Source organism: Aspergillus alliaceus, assembly GCF_009176365.1.
Source record: "Aspergillus alliaceus strain CBS 536.65 unplaced genomic scaffold BDW43scaffold_7, whole genome shotgun sequence".
NCBI classification, from domain to species: domain Eukaryota; kingdom Fungi; phylum Ascomycota; class Eurotiomycetes; order Eurotiales; family Aspergillaceae; genus Aspergillus; species Aspergillus alliaceus.
Genome location: NW_022474690.1, coordinates 692848 through 714180, shown reverse-complemented (window position 1 = coordinate 714180; position 21333 = coordinate 692848). Strand labels below are relative to the sequence as shown.

At 51.2% G+C, this 21333-nt stretch overlaps 8 protein-coding genes across 8 annotated transcripts; 4 read left to right on the top strand and 4 right to left on the bottom strand.

Moving 5' to 3' along the window:
• Window positions 1-304: 304 nt before the first annotated feature.
• BDW43DRAFT_228426 (putative tartrate dehydrogenase) lies at window positions 305-1977 on the bottom strand. Its single transcript, XM_032039498.1, has 3 exons — window positions 1568-1977; window positions 929-1419; window positions 305-681 (listed from the first exon to the last, which is right to left on the bottom strand). The coding sequence occupies exons 1-3, from the start codon at window positions 1803-1805 to the stop codon at window positions 343-345; spliced, it is 1068 nt and encodes a 355-aa protein (XP_031903797.1). The 5' UTR covers window positions 1806-1977; the 3' UTR covers window positions 305-342.
• BDW43DRAFT_228425 (CeGAL family transcription factor) lies at window positions 1978-4119 on the bottom strand. Its single transcript, XM_032039497.1, has 3 exons — window positions 3128-4119; window positions 2594-3077; window positions 1978-2537 (listed from the first exon to the last, which is right to left on the bottom strand). The coding sequence occupies exons 1-3, from the start codon at window positions 4050-4052 to the stop codon at window positions 2150-2152; spliced, it is 1797 nt and encodes a 598-aa protein (XP_031903796.1). The 5' UTR covers window positions 4053-4119; the 3' UTR covers window positions 1978-2149.
• A 915-nt stretch (window positions 4120-5034) lies between these two features.
• BDW43DRAFT_307971 (uncharacterized protein) lies at window positions 5035-5502 on the top strand (the record flags this gene model as incomplete). The annotated part of the gene is made up of 1 exon (XM_032046364.1): window positions 5035-5502. The coding sequence occupies one exon, from the start codon at window positions 5035-5037 to the stop codon at window positions 5500-5502; it is 468 nt and encodes a 155-aa protein (XP_031903795.1).
• A 135-nt stretch (window positions 5503-5637) lies between these two features.
• On the bottom strand, window positions 5638-7650 carry BDW43DRAFT_323203 (uncharacterized protein; the record flags this gene model as incomplete). The annotated part of the gene is made up of 10 exons (XM_032049706.1): window positions 5638-5683; window positions 5713-5845; window positions 5882-6110; window positions 6147-6287; window positions 6340-6530; window positions 6590-6856; window positions 6921-7125; window positions 7216-7318; window positions 7359-7430; window positions 7562-7650. The coding sequence occupies 10 exons, from the start codon at window positions 7648-7650 to the stop codon at window positions 5638-5640; spliced, it is 1476 nt and encodes a 491-aa protein (XP_031903794.1).
• Window positions 7651-9689: 2039 nt separating this feature from the next.
• BDW43DRAFT_307969 (uncharacterized protein) lies at window positions 9690-10618 on the top strand (the record flags this gene model as incomplete). Its single annotated transcript, XM_032046363.1, has 5 exons — window positions 9690-9813; window positions 9865-9890; window positions 9959-9977; window positions 10071-10101; window positions 10207-10618. The coding sequence occupies 5 exons, from the start codon at window positions 9690-9692 to the stop codon at window positions 10616-10618; spliced, it is 612 nt and encodes a 203-aa protein (XP_031903793.1).
• A 327-nt stretch (window positions 10619-10945) lies between these two features.
• Window positions 10946-12846, top strand: BDW43DRAFT_266567 (NAD-dependent succinate-semialdehyde dehydrogenase). Its single transcript, XM_032040878.1, has 3 exons — window positions 10946-11026; window positions 11083-11170; window positions 11237-12846. Exons 1-3 carry the CDS (start codon window positions 10997-10999, stop codon window positions 12616-12618), a joined length of 1500 nt encoding a protein of 499 aa, XP_031903792.1. The 5' UTR covers window positions 10946-10996; the 3' UTR covers window positions 12619-12846.
• A 581-nt stretch (window positions 12847-13427) lies between these two features.
• Window positions 13428-16470, top strand: fluG (extracellular developmental signal biosynthesis protein FluG). Its single transcript, XM_032039495.1, has 2 exons — window positions 13428-15945; window positions 16019-16470. Exons 1-2 carry the CDS (start codon window positions 13587-13589, stop codon window positions 16246-16248), a joined length of 2589 nt encoding a protein of 862 aa, XP_031903791.1. The 5' UTR covers window positions 13428-13586; the 3' UTR covers window positions 16249-16470.
• Window position 16471: 1 nt separating this feature from the next.
• On the bottom strand, window positions 16472-21012 carry BDW43DRAFT_228338 (putative sensor histidine kinase/response regulator). Its single transcript, XM_032039494.1, has 5 exons — window positions 20456-21012; window positions 20257-20395; window positions 18929-20196; window positions 17135-18864; window positions 16472-17063 (listed from the first exon to the last, which is right to left on the bottom strand). Exons 1-5 carry the CDS (start codon window positions 20794-20796, stop codon window positions 16813-16815), a joined length of 3729 nt encoding a protein of 1242 aa, XP_031903790.1. The 5' UTR covers window positions 20797-21012; the 3' UTR covers window positions 16472-16812.
• Between the last annotated feature and the right edge of the window lie 321 nt (window positions 21013-21333).

Below are 21333 nucleotides of genomic sequence, written 5' to 3'. Positions count from 1 at the left end.
GACGGCCATTCGCCGCACAGGAACTAGAGCTTTTCTTCGGATAAAGCTAGTGTTCAGAAATGCCGCGTAGTACGGAGTACAGAATCTGGAGAAGGATTGGCCGTGTTTGCAGCAAAACAATGCCGACGAGAATATCTCGGAAAGAAGCTTCTCCCCCAGAAAATAAGATCTACAAGCCTCCACGTTTTCTTGTCCTTTTTTCTTGTCCCGGACATTTTATCCCCGGTGGAAATCTTCCGAAGGAAAAATGTTACATTATCTTTTAGTACAAAGGGTAGAAAAGTCAAATTGCTTAGTTTTGTCTCAACTGAGGTACCGATGGAGTTCATAAAAAAGGATATTTTACAGTCGCTGGATCTCCCCCACCACGGCCTCTGTGACCTCCTTCGTCGTGGCTTTACCTCCCAAATCTGCGGTCAGTATTCCTTTCTCACACACATTCTCCACACAGTTCATTAACTGCTGAGCCGCCGTCTCCTCTCCCAACCACGCTAACATCTCGGCGGCGGTCCAGAAGGTGGCAACGGGGTTAGAAACACCTTTCCCGGTAATATCAAATGCTGACCCGTGAATCGGCTCAAACATGCTAGGATGCTGTCGGGTGGGGTCGAGATTCGAAGTCGGTGCGATGCCTATCGAACCGGCCAGAGCTGCAGCGAGGTCGGAGAGAATGTCCGCGTGCTGGTATCCCGATTGATCAGCAAATCAGCTCATCCCACACAAACCCGTAAAAGCATAATTCAATAAGGTAACATCAATCCGGCCCCAAAAGCCAAGCAGCCCGATAACCTTTAAAAAGCACACAACCCCTCCCAAACCGAAGAGAAAAAAAAAAAAAAAAAAGCTGGGTAAGGCAAGAGAGGCGAAAGGATTTGATAACACGGAATCAGAACCGGAGAAGGGGGGGGGGGGGGAAGGTCACACGTACCAAATTGCTGGCAACAATCGTATCCACTGTCTCTGGCTTCAACACCATCCTTGTAGTCATCGCGTCGACCAACATCTTGTCCACCTGCACTTCTGGAAATTCCTTCCCCACTTCGGTCGCAACTTCATCCCAAAGGACCATACCGTTGCGCTGGGCATTGCTCTTAGTGACTACCGTCAGTAACTTCCGTGGCCGCTTGGCCGCTGTCTCAAAGGCGAATCGCATGATTCGTTCAACTCCGTGCCGGCTAAAAATCGCCGTCTCCGTAGCTACTTCCCAGGGGCACCCGCGGTGGGAACGACCACCCTGTCCGGCATACTCGCCCTCACTGTTCTCACGAATAATCACCCAGTCTAGCTTTCCGAGGGGACAATCCCGAAGCGGAGATTGTGTACCCCGGAGGATACGCGTTGGTCGCACATTCGCATATTGCTGTAGCGGTTGGCAAATGGAAAGTCGGAGACCCCAGAGGGAGATGTGATCGGGAACATCTGCTCGATATTAACATTAATAATTCTCGTATCATACTAAGGTGGTATTGCATATGCGGGCTTTAATGATCCACATGGGGGCTGTTTTTTAATTTTCATGTTTATTTTTCTTCGTCCTTCTATTTTCATTTATTTTTTAAGTACTCACCAGGTGCTCCTACAGCTCCAAACAAAATGGCGTCGTGACGCTTCAAGTCTTCCAGTCCTCCGTCGGGAATATATTTGCCGGTAGCCTTGTAGGTGTCCGAGCTCCAGTCATAGTGGGTGAAGTCAAGCTTGAACGTGCTAAGCTTCTCAGCCAAGGCGTTGAGAACAGTAACTCCGGCCGAGATAACCTCGGGCCCGATGCCGTCCGCGGGGATCGAAGCGATGTTGTAGGTCTTCATTGTGCAACGTTTTCTGACAGAAAATAACCGGGTAAATTTGTCTGGATTTCTGGGATTCTTCGGTATGCTTTCAATTTATATTTATGTTTGCGAAAATCTTTCTGCGCGACACGGACTTGAGGAACCCCGCCGGACTTGTCATGTCCGGTATACTGAGTCCGGAGGTGAACATGTCCGCCTCACCACTCACGCCTCGTCTATTTTGCCATTTATCCGGAGTTTTCTTTTCTCCCCTCATACGAAGTACTCCGGAGTAAATGGGGAAAGTCGGGGGGGAGGAATGACTTTCGGTATTGGTTTCAATCAAAACTTTGCGTCCCTGTCGCGTACAAGTTATGACGTGGCTAAATGTGAAATCCAGGGCTTTGGTCGAAGTTCTCAATTAACCAGGGCCCATCCGCCACCGTCCAGAGGTCGTTCCACCCGGACTCGAAATCTCCGGTATCCAGGAAGGGGTAAGTCAAGGGGAAATTTTTGATCGACGAGTCTCCAAAGACTACTGAAGAATTGTACTGTGGAGCTGGTCTGGGGTCTTCGGGGATGTTAGTGGGGTAGTCCGGGGCTTTGTCGTCTACAGGACCTGGACTGGTTGGTCGGTCTGGGGTTGGAGGTGTTGGGAGTGGGTTGGATAATGCAGATTCTAGATCACGAATGGCCTCGATGCAAGTCTGGGGCCAGGTGCTTCCTCTCAAGGATAGGTTTTGGAGGATAGAGAGGCCTGTTTTAGCGTATCTGTTCCTTGCAATTAGACCCGTACATTACTATGATGGCATCATATTGATCCTTACCGTGAGGCGGATAACGCGGGAAATCCCCCTTCCCATGCTGCGTATACCAGGATCAAACAGCTCATCCAGACGGCCCATGTGAATGATGGCCACACCAGCGGCACCGTTCCCTGACCGTTGGGCAGCACGTAACCTCTGAGAGCAGTAATCAGCGACCTGGATGACTCGATACATATCTGTAGCGCGGTTTTATACTCCGGCGATGATTGCTCAGCCGCCAGAAGTGGTCTGTTCATGGAGATGATAGATTCATGACGGAAGACAGTCAGTAGCAGACGATGAAGGGGCGATACCCCGGGTCCCTCTTCCACTGGGTAAACATCGTCGTAGACTTCGTTCCACCAGTGGGCGAGCTCCCCGTTTACTTGGGTTGCGCTGTTCGAGGTTTCTTGGCTATGTAGGATGGATTTATTGCGGAGTTCGACGACGAGACCCCTGACGCGGGCAAATTTGGCGAGATGAGTGAGCAAGCGGAGGTTTGGATCTGCGGAGTTAGACATGACGCGCCATAAATTAGGGGAAGTGCTTACTTACCGTGTGTCCCTTGACCGTGTCTTTCTATCCCTGGGTAGCACACGTCGATGTCGTCGTCTCGGATACTGAGTGGGATACCCAGGGATTGAGATAGATACCTTTCTAGGCAGTAGATCGACCAGAACAGCCGCTGTCGAAGTGCAGCTTCTTCTGGACTGAAGCAGGGGAACCGCGACGGGCATCGATGTAGTCCAAGGTGGAACGCGGTGCGGGTGATAACTCCCCCAATTCGCGATGCAGCATTCAGTCGCAGCAGCGACGCGAGGAACAATGCGACGCTGAAAGCCGCCTGTAGGATATTTATCGTGGGCGGGTCACAGAAGAGCGTATGCAAACTTTCCATTGCCTGACCTACTGTGCGAAAGACCAGCTTTGCGGGCACAGGAATTCTCCTCGCAGAATTCGCTTGACGACCATCCAAGAGAGAAATTGACACAATGGATCGAATGAGAATGGCATCCGTAGTCTTGACGCCGTCCAACCCGCCCCGGCTAATCCGTTCCAACAGCTCCAGGAATCCCGGACCAGAAAGGAACGGAAATATCGGATGCCAGCACTCAAAGTAGCTTCGCGTCCATTGAGCCAGCTGTTCAAACGACCCCATCCGAGATCGGTGATCCAGCTCATGCGGTGCCCACAGCTCATTCCTAACAGCCTGCGCCTCATAGCCTGGGCTCTGGAGCAATTGGTCATCTTCGCCGGGAACTAGATTCTCTTGCGCTTTTTGCGACTGGCTCAAGTGTGCCGAACGACGGGCAAAAGCGTTGTAGACTATGCGGGTGAAATGGATGCCGCTTGAGCTGCCTAGGAATGTGGCGGAGCCATTCTCGACAGAGGGTTTCCTCATGACGCCGATCTCTCGCGACGGATTTGGTTTGCGCCTCTTAGTGGGAGAAGCGGTATAATCATGGTGTGGAGAGTCCATGATTCGGGAATGGGATTCTTATTGGATTGGGAAGTGATAGCAATCGGAAGAGCTTGATAGAGTTGGGGATCCGTGTGGGGGTGGAGAACATCATGCCAAGTACAGAATGGCAATCACAGCTTGGCGTACAGCATTTCCATTTGGGTGCATGTCCTCATGGAGTATATGCGTGGGTATATCACTCGCACGTTATCCAGAGGCTCTGCTGAGCTTGGATTTGAGAGCCATGACGATCATGTTGGAGGCGTGAAAGTGATTTACAGAATCCAATTCGTTCGGATATATATTTTTGCTTGATACATGAGCACGTAGACCATATACCACTCCCAACTCGAAGAACAACAGAAGAAAAAATTAAAATATAGAACCTCTAATTTGAAGACAAGTTCACAATAACTGAACTTCCAACTATTATACGTAGTAAATAAACACTGCGATCAACTTCAGGAGGTAGAACACCCGACCGTAAGCTGTGGATGTGATGCCTCAGGCTTAAATCACCTGAGACGGAACCTCCCCGACCAATCACACGCGACCGGGCATTTTTCCTGCAACATACATTTATTCAGCTTCCATCCAACTTTTATAAAGTACTACTTAATACCCAACCTAGCCCATATAGTAGTAAAATAACAGCCCAAGAAAATGTCCACAAACATCTTAACCACCTACCACTCCCAAAACCCCATATCCTGCGAACCATGTCGACAGAAGAAATGCAAAGTCAGTACATCAAGTCAACTTGATACTCCTTAGAATATTAGAACAAAGTTTATATTGACATGATGTTCAGTGTGACCGACTGCTGTATGCTCGAATATCTACTACATTTTGAAGATAATTTTAACAAATAACCAGTCCAATCTGCACGCAATGTGCCACGACTCCATCCACACAAAGCAAATGTATATACCCAGAGAGCGGGAAACGGTTCGTATAGCTGTCCTTCATACAGTCAATTGTTATTATAGATTATATACTTATGAACGATAGTGGTCTTCCACAAGGATACATCACCCATCTTGAACATCGTCTTGCTGCAACAGAGGCTGCGCTGTTCACCGTGTATGCCCAATTACGGGCTGGGAATCATACACAACTGCCGAGGCAAAGCCCTACGTATGAGACTGCCGCTGCTGTTTCCGTTGATGTGGTAGCTTCGTCGAGGGGGAGTCGGGTGGAGAGTATGGCAGAGTGGGATGCGTTGCCGTTGAGGGGGCCGGGGGAGTTGGAAAGGTGGTGGGGGGTCAAGAGGGGAGTTTGGGGAAATGATATTGAGAATGATGGCGGCGGTCCTAGTGGTTTCGAGAGGGAGGGAGGGGATGGGAGAGACGTGTTGGCTGAGAATGTAACGGGCGACGCGAAAACCGATGCGAATTTAGACCTAGATAGTGGGAAGATGAGTAGAGCGGAGAGGCTGGCGAGGTCGGAACCGAAGGTCTATTTTTGAACTGCTTTTTTGCCCTCGAATCAAATATATACACGTATTCCGTATTAGGATTTAAGAGGCATCATTGCTTAGAGGACATGGCATAAAATGAACGTTCTAAAGTCTATAATACTTGCATAGCATGTATGATGCTGTTCAGACACGACACAAGCGTCCGTTCAGATCCGGAAGACCGACTTGACTCTTCACCGTCCAGTCCGCACTACCAACTCCGGTGGTGCATAGGGCAGTCCTGAGGGGCCGTACTTTTGCTTGATTTTGTACAGCCGCTCATAGTTCGAGCCGTGGAACGACAGCTGGAAGTTCGGCTCCAGAGTGTTTGCCTTCAACATGTAAGCTCCCGCTTCAGGATAGGTCTTGCGCTAGACATTGAAGACACCGTTGGCAAAATGCTCCATCCGACCGTGGATCTGGGTATTCATGTAGTTGGCAATCCAGCTGGTGGAGGTAATGGCGTGGAGGTGCGTCTTGCGGAAGGCCGGGTTAGCAAAGCTCTCCGGGTAGCCGTCTGCCAGCTCAGCCTTCGAGCTGAACGCAGTGAGCGTGTATCCGGCCGTGACAGTGATCTTGAGCGCGTCGAAGGTCTTGTTCAGGAGGCTGGCGTCCTCCTAGTTAGCACGCAGGAACAGACGTGAGCCAGCCACCATGGTCGTGGAGGCGACGGCCTCCAGAGGGAAGACGACGTCCCAGGCGTCGTAGGAGTTACCACGATATTTCGTGTCGGGAGTATATGGGATGCCAAGATGGTCGAGCTCATCGAACCATGGGTGCATCAGGGCATTGAACTCAGCAACAGTGTGGTTGACCGCGAATTACGGGTTCATGAGGAACGAGAACGAGTTTGTCCCAGAAGTGGGCGTAGGTGCCGGCGTCGGCGTTGACTGCGAATCGATCCACGTAGGCGCGGACCCCGGCCCAAAAGGTGTCCTCAGTGACATTGCCGCTGATGGCGAAGTTGAAGGTTGAAGTTGTCACACCGACCTTGGGGTGAATGCGGGAAATGATCGAGGTAACAATGCCGTAGGTATCTGAACAGGTCTTAGTAAGTTGCTTAAAAGGCAATGAATCATTGGGAATCGTCACGTACTGCCACCACCACCGCGGAGAGCCCAAAAGAGATCCAGATTCGTCTCCGCCGTTACGGTCACAAAGCATCCATTTCCCAGAACAACTTCAAGAGCGAGCACTTGGTCTGCAGCCATTCCGTAGATACTCGACATGGGCGAGGGACCACCGCCTAGGACGAAACCACCCGCGACACTGACAGACTTGCTTTCACAACCGACCGCAGTGAAGCCCAGCTCCTTGGCCATCGCGTATATCTCAGAGGCCTGGACGCCCACGCCCATCTTCACTGCAGGGCCACGGTATCCATGAACCTGATAATCCTCATAATATTGAATATCTTTGGAGGTTACGGGTCCAGATGCCGAGAGCTCCGGCACCGGTAGATTTGCCATTGAAGATATAACCAGTGTTTTTGACGACCAGACGGATACCTGTGTTACGGGAGAAGTTGACGGCCAACTGAATCTGGGCGACCGAGCTCACATTGACGGCAGTTCGACTGTGTCCACCCACCGTGCAGGTGGCAGAGGAGTCACCAGTTGAGACATGTCCTGCCTTCATACAGCGGCCACATGATTGAAGTTGGGTCAGCAACACTGCAAGTTGGTCAGTAAAAGAAGACGAATCTATAGTCCAGTTAGGTACGTCCTGGATGTATGAGACAGTCCAATTATCAGAGACGACCTTGCATTTCGTACTGTCGTATTCGGGCCATGACGAATAACAATATGCCGCCAGAGAAACGGTGCTTAATCAGAGCGTTGCCGAAAAGGCGGTCGAATAGTGACCAGGTGGAGGTGGACGGCCAGGCAGCATCATCGGGGGTCACCTTACAGGAAATGTTTTCCGACAGGCTCAAACTAGATGAGGTTGTATTCCGGGAGATTGAGTTTGTTAAGCACATTGCCCGTCAGCTGAAGCGTCTCGCTATGGACTAAAGGAGCACGTGCGGCGGTCTTGGACAAGGAACAGCAGTCACAGCTGCGGCGACAGTGCAGAATAGGATGGCGCTGCCTGCTGAGGAGTCAACAGCGCAAGGGTCGCATATAGAAGGCTTGCGGAGGACAACGTAGCAGCCATTTTAATGACCCCCGCACACAGCTAAATGGTAGGCAGGCTGGATATAAGGAATTGAAGACAGATTCTCAGTACCAGCGAGAGATCTATGGGATGTTATACCGTTGTAATGATGCATAAATCATTGGCCTCTGGACTACAGCGGTCTACTGAGCACGCCGGCCGAATAGTGGGCGATAATGAGGACCGTGCTGACAAGCGAGTCAGTCCAACTGTCACAGGTCAGGGGGCCAGCCAACAGCTCTTGTAAATGTTATGTTTAGTTTGTTCATTAGGCTCCCATATGGACACTTCATTACACGAGAAGATGACGGCCAGATAACCGATACCCCAACTCGCTGATTTGAGTAAGAAACTATGGTTACAAATTGAACTAAAGCCTCCATGGACGGGATCACCGACAAGGGTAGACACCAGCGAGACTCTTGCCGGGCCTTTCTACCAGTAAAAGTCCTCACATACAGTGGAGATGATCCACGCCGTTGCCAGGGAAAACATCATGCAATCTTGGATGTGACTGGGACCTTGCGGGAACCATGGCCGACCCCGTCTCCACTTGGTGCAAAGACTTAGGGTACCATGGGTCAGACGCGTAGGGTTCGCAGGAGGTGAAACAGTTCAGTCAAACAGATTAGACATCTTTTAAGTCGGGGATATGATTATAGCCTGGCTGAATAATAGCTCACAAGATGAGAAATCCTGTAAAGTTGATGAGCGGATGGCATTGGAGCTTGAAAGAATATTGGTAAATTCCATCGAGAACAGGAAGAATCGGAAATACAGGACACTACAATCTTGGCTGCTGAGACTGGAGAGTGTCATTAATTTATTTCAAGGAAACTACCGAGAAGCCATAATATACGAGCGCGTCTGGACTATGAGAATAGCATCACTAAAGCTGCTAGAATTGCTGTATGGTTCGATTGGTGTCTCTGAGCAGAAAGCCGAGGTAGAAAGGCAGTGGAAGGTAGAAGGATGAAAGACCGATCAAGTCTCTAACAATGGTTTTGACAACCAGTTTCTCGGAGATTAATTGGCAGGAATGCCCCGTGAAGGATCAAATCAGTACCGACTGAAGAATGATATTAGCTCGACTATGTCATCTGCATGCATGGATAGCACATAGCAACTCTGCAGTTAGTAATTAGTACCACTATAGTGGCTCACCTTATCATGGCGTTCAAAAATAATGCAGACATACATTCGAAATTGCTTCTATGATCATGGTCCACGGAGGACTGTTGATCCTCGTGTCAATCCCTTTCTGTGCCCCCATTGATCATCCACCCTCTTCACTATGCCTTTGTCGGCCCGACTTTCACTGATCGTCAGTGGAGCTGGACATTTCTTTGGCCACGATATCGAGGAATCCACGGGCAATTCGTAAAATTCGGCGTTTCCGGTTACCTTTCTCTTCCACTTCTCCCTGGAGCTGTCATAATAGCCGTGCTCATATCATTTACTCACGAGGGGCAAGAATGCTGCCTAGACTATGCAATCAGTGAACAAAATTAATAATGATAAAGTGTAGTAAACTGTACTAGAAGAATTAGGACTTCTCACCGTTCTGACAGTCTAAGCGAGATCAGTGCCTGGGATAATTCCATTTGTACACTAAGGGCAATCTGATATGTTGTTCAATGGGTGACTACCGGTTGATGTGTAGTCTCCTTACCCTGTAGAGTTAATACTCCGAACTTCACAAAACCAGTCACAAGCCAAACATGGTTTCCCAAATATAGGGCTTCCAATCAGTTTGTAGAACAGCACAAATGGTTTCCTCAGGTCCCGACTCTGATGTACTGAGGTCCTGGCTTGTATCATATTCTCTGCCGTTTTGGTGGGCCCCGCATACTACGTGAAGTCTGGGACCTGATCAAACCTTGGGCCACGGTCCAGCCATAACTTGACAGAGTGTTACTAGATTTGAGCTTGCATGTACACCTGGGGCGTGGAAATAGCCGCTGGTTTATATTACTGCCATGAGAACGGCGCCGGGATAGCGCAAACACTTTCACTACATAGGGTGGGAGGGATATACGATGGTTGATGATAGCAATCAGGAGACCACGCTGGGAATCATTATAGCATTCTCCGTGCTTGTGGGAACTCCGACTTTTCAGCGATTCTGGGGTCGGTACCTGTCGAGAAGTTCACTACAAAGTGGTACGTTTGTAGCCTGAACCTAGTCAACTTGCTCCTTACTAAACTGGATAGATGACTACTTAATTGTCCTAAGATATGTATGCCTTACGCTGAGAGCTGGACTACATACCAAATACTGACTTGCTAAATCCTCGCTATCGGCCAGAGTGTTGCCATGTGGTACTGTAAGTAGTCAAGACTCTAGACATCACAGATCCCGCAACAGGCCTTACAAACCTTACGATGGTCGCTATATATGCCGATTCGCCGTAAGATAGCTGAGTGCATTATCCTCTGCGTGGGTGGTGTGTACGTATCCCCCATTCCCTTCGAACTATTACACCTCTCTCTCTCGCGCGCGCGCGCGCAACATACACTCTTTATGTCGTCGACCATATCACTAACTAAGCTTAGAGCAACCTTCGTCGGCATCTGGCGTCTCATCTGGCATCTCGTCATCCTCTCCAAAGGCTTCTTTTCTGCCTTCCTACTAAAGGATCCTACATACGACATCGGCTTCCGCGGCTCCGCCGTTGAAGTCCACGTTGCCGTCATGTCCGCTTGCGCACCCGCCACGAAAGCTATCGCTACTAAATACCTCCCCCGCTTACTGGGGACCTCCCGCCAGGAAGAAACCTCGCGATACAGCACGGCTAGTGCCTCGAACTGGTTCCTATCGGGCTACGGGAGTTCACGGCCGAAGTCTGCGGTGCGGTCGAGAACGGATGATGGGTTTAAGTTGGCGGAGCCGTACCAGGCGAAGGTTGATCCTATTGCCGGAGAGCGTGGGATGAGGAAATATCAGCGAGGGGATAGTCCTAGTTGAAGTAGTACTGAGGAGGGCGCTGCTGGGGTCATAAAGAGGACGGATGTGGAGGTGCAGTATTCACCAAATCATAGTCATGGAGTGGATGAGGGGAGGGAGGCGAGTATGGATAGTTTGGTGTAGATTTTGTATATCTTTCTTCTTCTGTTTTTACGGTGTTTTCCTTGATTTTGTTATGATGACTATGTGTAGAAAAGAGTATGATATTGCTGGTGTTTGATCCGCAGCCGAGGTGATCAGCCCAATGAGGGGTTCAATTTCTCTGCGGGGTTCGAAGTTATATAAACTGTCAATTTGTCAGTCCAAGAGCTCTTGCTTCATTCTTTCACTTTTGTCTCTATTTCCAGGACAGAAACACAAACACATAATATCTAAACCATGGCGACTCAATATAAACTACCGTTTGAGGTGTGTGATACCCCGTCGCGACGCCCGCATAGCAACTAACTTATGAAATTTATTAGCTGGACGACCCGAGTCTGCTCCACTTCGACTCATTTGTGGGCGACAAATGGGTCCAATCAAAGAGCGGCAAACGCTTCCAAGTCATCGGTACAGTGCCTACTGGAATGATTCATGCAGCTACTTGACCACCCGGACTAACACTTTAATATAAAGACCCCGGAACCGATATTCCATGGGCTAGCTGTCCGGCCAACGGCGCCGAGGATGTCGCATCCGCCGTAGAAACCGCGCACGCCGCGTTCGAGCAATACAAGAAGAGCAACCCCCGCCAGCGGGCACAATGGCTCATGAAATGGGACGCCCTCATCCGCGCAGCTAAGCCCGACCTTGCCAAGATCGTCACCCACGAGACAGGCAAGCCGCTGGCCGAATCCTACGGCGAGATCGACTATGCGACGGGTTTCACCTGGTGGTTCGCCGGCGAGGCCGAGCGCATCCACGGTGGGATCAGCGTGCCCTCGGCGCCAAATCGCCGGGTGTTTACTGTCAAGCAGCCGATCGGTGTGGCGGCCGCCTTGGTGCCCTGGAATTTCCCGATCGCGATGGTTCTGCGCAAGGCGGGCGCGGCCTTCGCGGCCGGTTGCACAATGATTGTGAAGCCGAGTCCCGAGACGCCCTTGTCGGCGCTGGTGTTGGCGCATCTGGCGCAGAAAGCGGGATTCCCCGCCGGCGTGTTTAACGTGTTGACCACGGATCTAGAGAATACGCCGCCGTTGAGTGAGGCGTTGTGTAAGCATCCGTTGGTGAAGAAGGTGACCTTTACCGGCTCTACGCGGGTCGGGAAGTTGATTGCGGCTCACTGCGCCCATGGGCTGAAGAAGTTGACGTTGGAACTGGGCGGAAACTGTCCATTCTTGGTGTTCGACGATGCTAATCTGGACCAGGCGCTGGACCAGCTCATGGCGTTGAAGTGGCGGCATGCCGGTCAGGCGTGTATTACGGCTAACCGGGTGTATGTCCAAGCGGGTGTCTATGATCGGTTTGCGCAGCTGCTCAAGGAACGCACACAGAAGTTGGTCGTGGGCCATGGCGCTACAGAGGGCACGACCATGGGCCCCTTGACCACCCCGCGCAGCATTGACAAGGCGCTCAGCCAGGTGGAAGACGCTCGTCGACTAGGGGCTGATGTGATCCTGGGAGGTAGCCGGGTCTCCGATACTAAGGGGTACTTCTTTGAGCCCACGATCCTGACCGGCATGACCAAGGAGATGCTGGTATCTCGGGAAGAGACGTTTGCACCTATCGCCGCACTCTATAAATTTGAAACGGAGGAAGAGGCAGTGCAGCTAGCTAATGACACTAGCATGGGACTGGCGAGTTACGCGTTCACCAAGAATATTGACCGCATGTGGCGACTGTTGGAGAATCTGGAGGCCGGCATGATTGGTATGAACACAGGGAACTCGTCGGCTGCAGAGTCACCATTTGGAGGGATCAAAGAGTCAGGATACGGGAAGGAGAGCGGGAAGGAAGTGGCCGTGAATGAGTACCTGGTGACGAAAACGGGAACTCTTACGATTGAGGGACAGTACTAGCCATACAATATAGTGTGCTATGCAGGTTAGTGTGATTTAAGTGCAGTTGGGATGCATGGGCACGGGAAAGGATGAGTTGTCCTTTTTTTTGGTCATTTTGCAAAGGAGAGGTCCCATAAATCATCTAGCAGTAGTGGATATAGGAAGTCTAATCGAGTGGATTTGACAATTAATAATACTTGTGGTCTAAGAGACTGACTATATCTTAAAAGAGCGAAAGGATTAAAAGAGCAGGCACGGACCTCAGGCATAAATCGGAAGTCAGGCTCCGAACAGGCACTAATTCCCCGATGCGGTCTAGCGGATCCGAGGGATGGTTTTCTATGTATAGACAAACTTGGCCAAACGGGACAAACAGGGCAAAAACCTCGGCACTTAGCCCCTTTGGTCTCTGCCGCTGCTCGTGGAAATTGCCAAATGCAGTATAGTGCACGAGAGATCCAGTGATCAACGGTTTGATCTTCTTTTTCTTGTTCCAGCTTCTCATCCACTTGTTCACTATCGTTCCATTGCCTTTCTCTGGCAGTCGAACTCTCGTCAAGTCTTCCTCCTTGGGTTGACTCGTCGTTTATCCGTCCCTGTGACAGGCGGACTCCCTTGGAAACACCCTCCGATACTGAACATAAGCATCGGTTCTTTTGAGGTAACATCTCCGATATTGTCACATCGGGCGTCCAGATCCCATCAATTCGATGATTTTGACGACTTGATCGACGGCTGGACAATGAGGACTTGCCTCTTTGGGTAAGCACCTATCGCCTTTTTCAGATTTTTCTTTTCTACTCTTTTCTTTCGTGTCGGTGGTTTTATATACCCCTCGGTCGTCTGTCCGGTCGACATTCTTCTGTCGGTCACTACATTCCCTAGCTACTTCTTGTGATGAACCATATTTTCATATACCTCTAATTACGGCCTCTCTCCGTTAAAATCTACCTAATCATAATAACCAATCTTTACTTAATCAAATCATGGACCTTACGTCTTTGCAATCGTTGATTCACACTCATCCCCTTATTGACAACCATGCCCATAACCTCCTTACGCGGGATGCCGCCTGCAACTACGCCAAGTATCCCTTTGAACAGATTACCTCAGAGGCCCAAGGTGCCGCCCTGCGCAATGCCCCCTCCACATTACCACTACACCGTGCCACCTCGCAGCTCGCCGCACTCTACCGCTGTCCCCCAGACTGGGATCATGTCAAGGCAGCGCGTGATGCATGGGTGCAGCGGGACTATGACGGCCTGATTCGCGAATGTTTGCAGGGCACGCATACCTTGCTTCTGGACGATCTCCTTACTGACCAAGATATCGAGTCCTACGAATGGCATGATCGCTTCACCACAGCCCAGACGAAACGGATCGTGCGGATCGAAATATTGGCTGCCCAAACAATATCCTCCTTGATGCGCGATGACCTCCGGTCCCAGGAAGGTGACCCCTCGGTGCTCCGGGACCGATGGGATAAGTTCCGTGAGGGTTTTAGGCGGCGTATCGCCGGGGCGATCGGAGACCCCGCAGTGGTGGGGTTCAAGTCGGTGATTTGCTACCGAACTGGGCTTAACGTCCAGCCCACCGAGGATGACGATGATACCCTTCTGTTAGAATCATTTGCGCGTACGGTTCGCCAAGGACAGGGGTCTGCGTACCGAGTGGAGGATAAGCGGCTCAATGACTGGGTCGTGCGCCAGACGCTCAATCACCTGCAGGCCGCTAAGAACGTCTCGGCCTCGGCCCCCAACAAACCGCTGCAGCTGCACACTGGACTGGGCGATAACGACATTGACCTGGTGCTCTCCAACCCGGCCCACCTGCAATCGCTGATCGCCCAATACCCCGACGTAGATTTCGTATTGTTGCATTCCTCTTATCCTTACACGCGAGAAGCTGGGTATTTGGCCTGTGTATACCCCAATGTCTACCTGGACCTGGGGGAGGTCTTTCCCATGGTAAGTCGCGATGCGCAGGAGTCTATTTTGCGCGAAAGTCTGGATATCGTGCCCACCACACGCCTTCTGTGGAGTACCGACGGCCATTTCTTCCCGGAGACCTTCTACTTGGCCAACAAGCAGTTCCGCGATGTGATGGAGACGGTCTTCGTGGATTACGTTCACAAGGGCGATTTTACTGTCGACCAGGCGAAACAAGCAGCCGCCGACATTCTCTTCCACAACTCTAACCGCGCTTACAGTCTCAATGAGAAGCTCGCCTATGACGCTCCGGTATTAGTGAACGGAGTCTCCCCTTCGTCGACTGGCACCCTCGACACCTTCATGCGGAATAACCCCGATGTCAAGTATATTTGGATGCAATTCATCGACTACACGAACACGACCCGGGTTCGGATATTTCCCGTCGCCGAGTTCGCCAAGATCGTACGCAAGCAACGTCGTATTGGCATCTGTCTGTGCACCCAATTGATGCTGCAGGACGACAGCATTGCACCGGAAGGGTCGGTCACGGGCCAATTTTACATGGAGCCGGACCTATCCTCTCTCTGCCGCAATGTGGGGATCAACTCGAAGAGTGCTACGGTAATGACCTACTGGAAGACCGAGGAAGGCGCCCCATTGCCGGGCTGTCCCCGAACAACCCTCCAACGGGTGACCAACAATCTGCGCGAGCATGGAATCGAGGTCAAATGTGGCTTCGAGATTGAAGTCATCTTCCTGAAACCCACGACCAATGCCTCGGGCGAAACCGAATATGTCCCCGTAGTCCAGAACCACTCGTGGTCCCAAATGACCAGGGATACCCGGACGATGGTTCCCTTGCTGGAGGAGATTGTGGACTCCCTCGCATCCGTTGGAATCCATCTAGAACAATTCCATGCCGAGTCTGCACCGGGTCAATTCGAGTTCGTCTTGCCGCCAGGCTCGCCCATCACTGCGGTGGACACTCTGCTCAAAGCGCGCCAGATTGTCACCTGCGTGGTTGAGCAGCATGGACTCCGCGCCACGCTCCACCCCCGTCCCCTCCCCCACGCCGCAGGCTCGGCGTCTCACGCACACGTCTCCATCTCGCCGCCTACTCACGAAGTCTCCTTCCTGGCCGGCATCATGCGCCATTACCCAGCTCTGGCGGCATTCACCTTGTCTCAGGATGTCAGCTACGACCGCGTCAAGTCAGGTCTCTGGGCCGGCAGTGAATGGGTGACTTGGGGCACCCAGAACCGCGAAACCCCCATCCGCAAGATCTCCCCAGGCCACTGGGAAATCAAAACTTTGGACGGACTGGCAAACATGTACCTCGCCATGGTTGCCTTCCTCGCGGCGGGTTACTTAGGTGTCAAGGAGAACCTCCCTCTGACGAACAAAGACTGTATCCGTAAGTTCATCCTCACCTCAATATAAAATGCACCCAGAAGTGAAACAAAAGAAACTAACAAAGGCAAAACCAGACGACGCAGCCAAACTCCCACCGTCCGAGCGCGAAGCCCTAGGAATTATCACTCAACTCCCCAAATCCATGTCTCAAAGTCTAGACGCGCTAGACGCGGACTCCGCTCTGCAGAGCGTCATCGGCGAAACCCTTGTTAAGAATTATACCATCGTCAAGCGCATCGAGAGTAAACGTCTCCTTGACATGGACGAGACCGTCAAACGGAACTGGCTTATTGAGCGTTATTAGTTGGCTTTTCATATAGATACCATTTAACTGGTGGCGTTGCATACGGGGCATTTTTCCAAAAGGCGTGCGTTCTTGTCTCATGATACACTCCAAATCTTTTAGGTTTTATGTTACCAATGATACCTTGTCTCTTCTTGCATGATTATTTTTTTTGTTGGCATATCTATAGCTCAACTAAGGACATTGATGGGCAAGTCGCTGCGTACAATTTTGTAGTTCCATGATCATATGGTCGAACGGCAGACATGCTAACTAACTGTTATCAACCTTGACATTTGTAACTTTCTACGAGGATGGGCAAAGTCCCACTTAGGGTTATTTTAATACTCTTAGAATAGTTATACAAAGAAAGAGCAAGGAGATTTAAGACGCAATGATTCGTATATTATCATAATGCAAGGGTATCTTTGTGCGAACAAGAAAAAAAAAAGAAACCTATACACACCCCCAATAATAAAAAGCAAAAGCAAACAACAAGCTACCAGAGGTATATGCAAGGCATAAGAACATGTGAGTTTTGTTTCGATCAAAAAATCGACGGAAATTCTATTGGTAAGGTTTGGATCACGACGCCAAACCCCGGGAGCTGAGGCGGTTTTCAGCCCATTCTTCTAGGAGTCGCGCGACTTCCTTGAAAGAGACTGGCTTCGTGAGGAACAAGTCGACACCGGAGCTGAGGGCTTCCGACTCATCGCGCGAGCTGCTGAGCCCCGTCAGGGCGATGATGATCGCCGGGTTACTGCAGCCGCGTTCTTTTTCAATAGCGCGGATAGCTCGTGTGGCTTCGAAGCCGTTCATGACGGGCATGGAGATGTCTATTTAAATTCTGTCAGAATAGGCGTAGTTCGGTTGGTGGGGTATGTCAAGGGAAATGGAGGGAGCTCACCCATGAAAATCAAGTCATAGCCTCCTTGTTGTTTTTCCACGGCATCGACCGCTACTTTACCGTTCTCGGCAGAGCTTAGTGTAGCCAAGTTACGCTTTTTCATGAAGGTAAGCATTAGGTTGAGGTTGATGGCGTTATCGTCCACCACAAGCACGCGTGCAGCACGTTGAGGTTCGGATTCGAGTTGTTTGATTTCAGGCGGCGATGGAGGTCGTATAGAGGAGGAGGGAGACATAATGGTGGGCAGGATTTCTGGCATATAACTGTGCGTTGGGGAATGCGCTGACCCTAGAGACGAGGATGCACCCGAGCTGCTTGTGCCGCCTGGTGTTAAATCCGCCACGTCGTCAGATAAATCGAGCTCAGAATCGCCTGCGCTGTCACATAGAAATTTGGGGCGCTCAGGGAGGGCGATGGATGCTGTGGTGGGAATTGCCTCAACCTGTGAATCGAGACACTTCCGAATGCTTCGAGCAAGTTTATGTGGTCCGCACGGTGGACGAATGATATTAACTAAGCTGGCGATAGAAGAGCACTCCTTTAATTTGGTAGTTCGATCAACGTACTTGTCGCAGAGAAGGAGAAGTGCTGGAACTCTGGTTGCAAACTGCTTCTTGAGATCCCCAGATGAGGTAGTTCCATCGGCCAGGGCGACATCGACCGGGCTTCGAGACGACCAGGAGACCAGCTCAAGGCCATACCACTCGGTCAAATATCGGCTGACAACAGACCACCACGGGTGATCGGCTGTCTCATGTGGCTCCACTCCAACAATGCCAACCCGTCGACCGGCGTGGCTGTCTCGTAAAAGGCGGCTTTCCGTGGGGCTGTCCTTTTCCTTTATGGACGGTGACCGGGGTGTCAGCGGGTCCTCAGCGATATCTTCAACATCTGGTCGCAAGAAAGGCAAGGTGACCTTGACGGTTGTCCCCACGCCGGGAGTACTGTCGACATCGATGCGGCCATTCAACGATTTCACGAGACTTCGGACAATTGACAGGCCTAAGCCGGTTCCTACAGCCAGGGGATCTTCCTGCGCAAAGGGAGTATACAAACGCTCGCGCAAAAACTCTTCCGAAATGCCTTTCCCGGTGTCAGATACGACCAGCGTGACCAACTCCTCCATACCTGATCGCCGAACCCGACCCTCTCCCTCAGTCATCTCTAGCCGTACTGATACCCGACCAGAGTCTGTATACTTCATAGCGTTGCCAAACACATTCATGATAATGCGCCGCAAAGCCCCCGGCTGAGTGTGATACACCCAATCGTTCTGTGCAATGTTCACGACCACATCGACTTCTGGCCGAGGTTGAGCAAGGCTTCCTTTTTCGGTGCCGGTATGCGAACCTCCCGTGGGCGACATCACCACCGATTGATCAGAAGAGACAATCGACTTTTGGCCGTACGCATGTCCCAAGCAAACACCTTCCACTACTTCTTCTGTGAGGAGAGCAAGGTCTGTCGACACATACGTGTCTAAATGGGCCGAGAGTCGATCCAACGCCCGGTAGTCTGATGGTACGGTCCTGTCTTGCTTGATATGGCGCCAGGACTTCTCCAAAGAGATGATCTTACTATAGTCTAAAACTTGGTTCATCGTATCCAGTAAGGTCCGCCCACAGGCGTCGATGGTGTCCAGGAGTGAGACCTGAAAATCATCCAGCTTCGTGCCGGCCAGGAACTCGGCGGCTGCGAGAATACCGTGGAGGGGACTGCGTAGCTCATGTCTATAGGGAATAATACTGGTCAATAACCGATCTATGGATCCCAAAACTTTCGGGTTATACATACGAGATACTTCCGATAAAGTCCCCCTTCTGGCGATCGGAAATGAGGGATTCCACCCGGCTGCATTCCGCCATGATCGAGGATCCGAATCCCAGTACAGAGCTCAGCTCCACGGACGAGTTGAAAACGCGTGTTTCAACCGTATTCCAGCAAAAGCAACCCGAATGCCACTGGGAATTGGCGGCGTTCCACAGAGGAACAAAGAGAACCTGGGTTGCGTTGGGGAAGTAGAGGTTCAACATGGAATTTTCCAGGGACTTCCACTTCTTTCCACTGCTCCTGGCTAATTCGGGGGTCTTGGGGGTCCGGGAACGACTGTGGGAGGGCTTTTCGTCGTCGGAACTTGAAAGCAATCCATCTCGGTGGAAGGACCACAGCTTTCCCTTCGTATACCGGCGGAGCAGTTGATGGAGAAAACTACTATCGAAGTTGGCCGCCGGGTAACGATTTGCACAGCCAGGCCCCGGCGCGAATGGTTCGTCATTGGTCGAGATCGCTAATACCGGAGCTGGAGAAGAGTTTTCCGCGGAACAGTCGCTTCCACTCTCCATATCAAGCATGGGAATATTGCCAGCCTCCAAGAAAATCACTCCGCCCTCATCGCCCAGCTCCAGACTCTCACGGAGTAGATTGGCCGCTCTCTTAAAGGCCCAGGAGTTACCATGCGCCTCTTCCAGCCTCTGGTTCCGCCGATTGCCCGACCACCAATCTGGAAGTGGTGATAAACCAGAATCGCCTCTGCCCTCGGACATGGAGCTGATCGAACGGACATCACTGCTTTGCGATCGCCGGGTTGGGAGCTCACAACTGTTCAGCGAACCGACCGAGAGGTGAGTTGTCCTCATATTAGAGGATTGAGGGGTGCTGGGCACGGCGGCGAAACTCCCCGCATACGAAGGATAAGATGCATCGACGAAGCTTGAGCTCCCTTCCACAAAACAGCTAAGGCCGCGGGACAGTCGGGTTGCACGTCTCCCCTCGGAAGCTTGGCGGCTGACTCGCAGGTAGTCCATGATAAGCGTACTTAACGTTTTCATGGTCTCCTTCTCTGTGTCCGTCAATCCATCATGGGGTTTCGTATCCAGGACAAAGAGGCAGCCGATATTGATATTCGTCTCCGTTGTCAAAGGAGTTCCTGCATAGAATCGGTAATTGGGTTCTCCTCGCACAAAGTGAAGGTCCTTATATTCGTCGTTTTGGGTTAAATCGTCGATCACCAGGAACTTACACTGGCCTTCGTCTTGTTTCGAAGGGCCAAGTGCTACTGTAGCCTACACGAAGAGCGAACCAATTAGTCGATGAACACATTCTCTCGGATAAGCGAGATATACCGCACACATCTTCCACGCGTCAGCAGAGATGGTGGAACAGCCACACCAGATCCCATCCCCTGACGACTCGGATTTGTTTGGTGTGGTGGAATAACGGGTGGACTGCGCAAGGATGAATTGCGAATTGCGGTCCGACACACTAAGCCATGAACTGATTAATATCAACAGTTATACGGATAACGAACCAAAACCAACCTACCTGATCAGCACACGCTCGACATCAAGACGCAAAGCTGCCAGTTGTGCGAAGGAGGTCAATGTCGTATTGGGGTTGCCCAAGACCAAGGCCTCCTCGGGTACGACGGCGGACGCAGCGCCTGCAGGAACCGGCAACGGTGGTTGCGAGGAGATCGAGGGTGACGGAAGAGGAGGCAAAGTCGAGTCTTGCACTGGCACTGAGGCCAGGAAAGGCGAACTATGACTGCTCGAGGTCCGATTCGCGTTGGAGGAGGCTCGTTCCGGTTGGAAATAGCGATAGAGCTCCCGGACTCTTCGACCGGTGTTGTGGTCATTGTTTCTTTGATTGGACTCCATGATCATATAGGGATTGACCAGCGGTCGGAAGGAGAGGGGTAAAAAAAATATGCAATAAAGTTCAGTCGTTTTGAGGGTTTCAGCCACGCTCCATCATCAGTTCCTCGTGCTCGGACGGACTTCTTGTCGATTGAATCTCAAGTGGCGAGAATCCGAAAGGGCGCCAAAAGAGCAAGGACCACGAATCCAGAGAGGGTACCGTGAGGAGGGGAAGGACAAAAAAGGTCAAAAGGGCGGAAAAGACCAGGAGAAGATTAAACAATGGCTGAAACCGGGGCCTGAGTAAGTTTTATAAGTAATGTCCTAGAGAGGAAACCGGTTTTTAATATGCGGGCCGTGGCATGCTGCCAAGCGACGAGTAACTGTTGGGGCCTCGGGGTGTTGCAAATCCAATACCACGGTAAGGGAAAAGACCCCAATTTAGGAAAACAATAATAACTAATCAGTGGCGATGGGAAGAGGGAAAGATCCCACAAATGACAAATCTCGGCCTGAGTGAGGTAATCCGGTTACTCCACTCGAAAGTCGAAGTGATATGGCCAT